The following is a 2910-nucleotide window of genomic DNA, read 5'->3' on the forward strand; positions in this document are numbered from 1 at the left end:
CAAACACCCCTCCTAATATTATAATCTTGTTGTCACTAAATTTCACAAAATTTTTCTATTCTTAACATGTAGCTATTATTGATCCTCTAGAAACTAGAATGCAAAATTTTATTAAATACAAGACACTAATAAAGCATTACATTGTAAGATATTTTTGTATAATATGTCGAAAAGAATTGATCTCCTCTCCACTATAAGGAGCGGGAGACTACAATGTTCTCGGGGATAAAGTAAAAAAAATAAAAACTAAAGTCACTTCATCGTCACATCAGCGGTGTGTATTATATCTCATGCCTACTGTGAGCAAAAGATCAATTTTATTATATCATCGTAAGTATTAAGCTCATGCAAAAATGAGAATAATGGATATTTCGCTATGGTTAATTCCTTCTTAGGAAAATGCAGCACATTCGATTTTTCATTGCTACCCACTAAGTAAATTTAAATATTCTTGAGCAACCGATAGTGCTCGTATTGTCAATGTGACTTCAAAGCACAACTCATCTAAGCAGACATCATTACTTTTATTTTTCGGAGAGTATTATTACATATATTTACAAAACAATACATAAAGTGTACAAACTACAAAGCTATCAGCATATGAATAACGAGAAGGAAAAAATAATAAAAGTATACAATTGTTCGACATGGTATCAACACATTATCTGAATCCAAATCTAATTCGGTCAATCTTGCCATGGCAACCGACCTGTTTTGTCGTCGGTAAATTTCGACAAAACCCGATCCCTTAGGCCAGTGTCTCTAACCTCGCAAAATCTAGTCGACCAATCTGGTGGTTCAATAGCTTCCGTTCCTAAACCTGGGGCTCGATCCTTGGAACCGACATTTCGCTCGTTTTTCCAATCCGAGACATAGGCTGCAACCCTCCTATAGAACTTCTCCTTGAACACTTCCCACACTTGATACTTGTAGTGATTTATCACCAGCATATTTCCATTTACATTGACAGAATGAAAACCAGCCTTCAAATGAAAATGGTGCACCAAATTGATCAGTGTTGAATTCAGATTCTCAGGCCTCACTATACTCTTGTGCCTCTCTGAGCCACTCAACCGACACGTGTATCCAACCGTCACACCTTTCACCGGAACATTTTTGAGGCCGGAAGGGCCGAAATTGTGGCATGGTACCCTTAATTCGCCTACTTTGCTACCTCTAGACTTCTTCTCGATAAGATCGTGCAATGACAATCCTGAGGGAAAGTGAAAGAACTCATCAACGTCTATAAATCCAACCCACTCACACAAATCCCTAGCCCGTAGAGCACAATGCGAAAATCCAGCCTCTTGAGTCTTGATCCACGGCCACATATACCGTGTAATGTTATAATCTTTACTCAATAGTTTCTCAATTACATCTTTGATATCATCGTCACTATTGTTATCATAGATGAACCATCGTTCGACTCCTATATGTGCATGGTACACGACCCATTCGTGTAAAAACCTTGCTTGATTCCTCAACATTGTACATATGCAGATTTTGTGTCGTCGTTTAGACAATGTTGCTGGCTCCAATCGAAGTTTAAGCCCTGCAACAGACTTAATTGTCTGTCTACCAACAACTCGAACTGAAACCTTAATCGAATCATTAGCGTTAATACCAAATCCTTGTTGGCTATTCAAAATGCTCAGAGGGGTTTTGCACCTGACAATTTCTTGAGCAGCCGATACCACGTTGGACCGTAGCACAAACTTAGGCTTCCTTAAATCCCAACCGTAGATGCATTTAAATTTTGACGGATCAGTGACTCTTCCTGACCGTAGATTAAGCCCCTTCACGAAAACAACGGTGGTATTGTCACGATCTAATATAGCTTCATAGGCCAACTTGTCCCACTTATATGCCGTTACAGGGACGAGGGTAGCAGTAGACTGAACAGCAATAGAAACAATCGTGCCACGTGTCTGCAGTGGACATCTTACGATCTGATGATCGAAATATTGATCGTCGATCCATAGTGGAGGGAGCTTAAGGCGGGGCTCAGATGAATTGTGGACCAAGTATACACAGTCGATGTCATTTTTGGTAAATAAAGGAGTGGAGGGAGGGTATTTTAGGAAAAGCAAGACTTGGTCGGGAAATATAATTGATTGTTGAATTGAGATAGGTGGAATTGAAGTAGAAGAAGGATCGGAGATAGCTTCCATCGCCAGTGGATGCCATGTTGACAGACGCAATCTTCGTTCAGAACCTTCTGCTTGCAATTCAATCAATCAAATTTATCATTAAATTTTGAAGATATATGGCCTAAATAATCATATTTCATTCGAAAATTCCAAACTAAAGTTACAAAACCATACCCACATATATAATTAAGAACGAAAAATAAACAAAGCTTCATAATTTGTAAAAATTAGAAGAAAAGAGGAATTTTCTTTGGAAAGTAGTAAGAGTTCTAAAGGGTTCTTTAAGAATCTTCTAGTTCCTATAGACTCATTCACAAATATTTTTAAAAAAAATAATAATAATAAATAAATAAAAATTGGAGGAATATCTAAGAATACTGAAATTACAGAACTAATTCCACTTTCGAAGGTAAAGCAATAAAACTCTGAAATTGTCTGATGTTGATACCTTGGAAGTAGAGACGTAGATTGGATAAAGTGAAGCCGGAGAAGAAGAGGAGGCCGCACCATAACAAAACCCGTAATATACCAAGTTTCTTTCGATCTTTCATTTTTCTGAAAAATTAAGTTTCCATTTCATTTGTGAATTGCTCGGTCCTTTGCTGATATGTCTGCGGTTGTTCATCTTTAGCTTTCGCTTGATATAATAATTTCGATTTATTCTTCCCTTTACTTGACTTCTATTTTGGACTCCGTCATCCATGAAAAGTCAGTTCCAATTAGAGCCTGTGTTTTCCAAAAAAAAAAAAAAAAAAAATAA

At 37.3% G+C, this 2910-nt stretch overlaps 1 protein-coding gene across 1 annotated transcript; it reads right to left on the minus strand.

Moving 5' to 3' along the window:
• Positions 1-500: 500 nt before the first annotated feature.
• LOC111384197 (glycosyltransferase family 92 protein RCOM_0530710-like) lies at positions 501-2846 on the minus strand. The gene is made up of 2 exons (XM_023008458.1): positions 2599-2846; positions 501-2218 (listed from the first exon to the last, which is right to left on the minus strand). Exons 1-2 carry the CDS (start codon positions 2699-2701, stop codon positions 687-689), a joined length of 1635 nt encoding a protein of 544 aa, XP_022864226.1. The 5' UTR covers positions 2702-2846; the 3' UTR covers positions 501-686.
• Positions 2847-2910: the final 64 nt, after the last annotated feature.

This window comes from Olea europaea, unplaced genomic scaffold (assembly GCF_002742605.1).
Source record: "Olea europaea var. sylvestris unplaced genomic scaffold, O_europaea_v1 scaffold2865, whole genome shotgun sequence".
Taxonomy (NCBI): Eukaryota; Viridiplantae; Streptophyta; class Magnoliopsida; order Lamiales; family Oleaceae; genus Olea; species Olea europaea.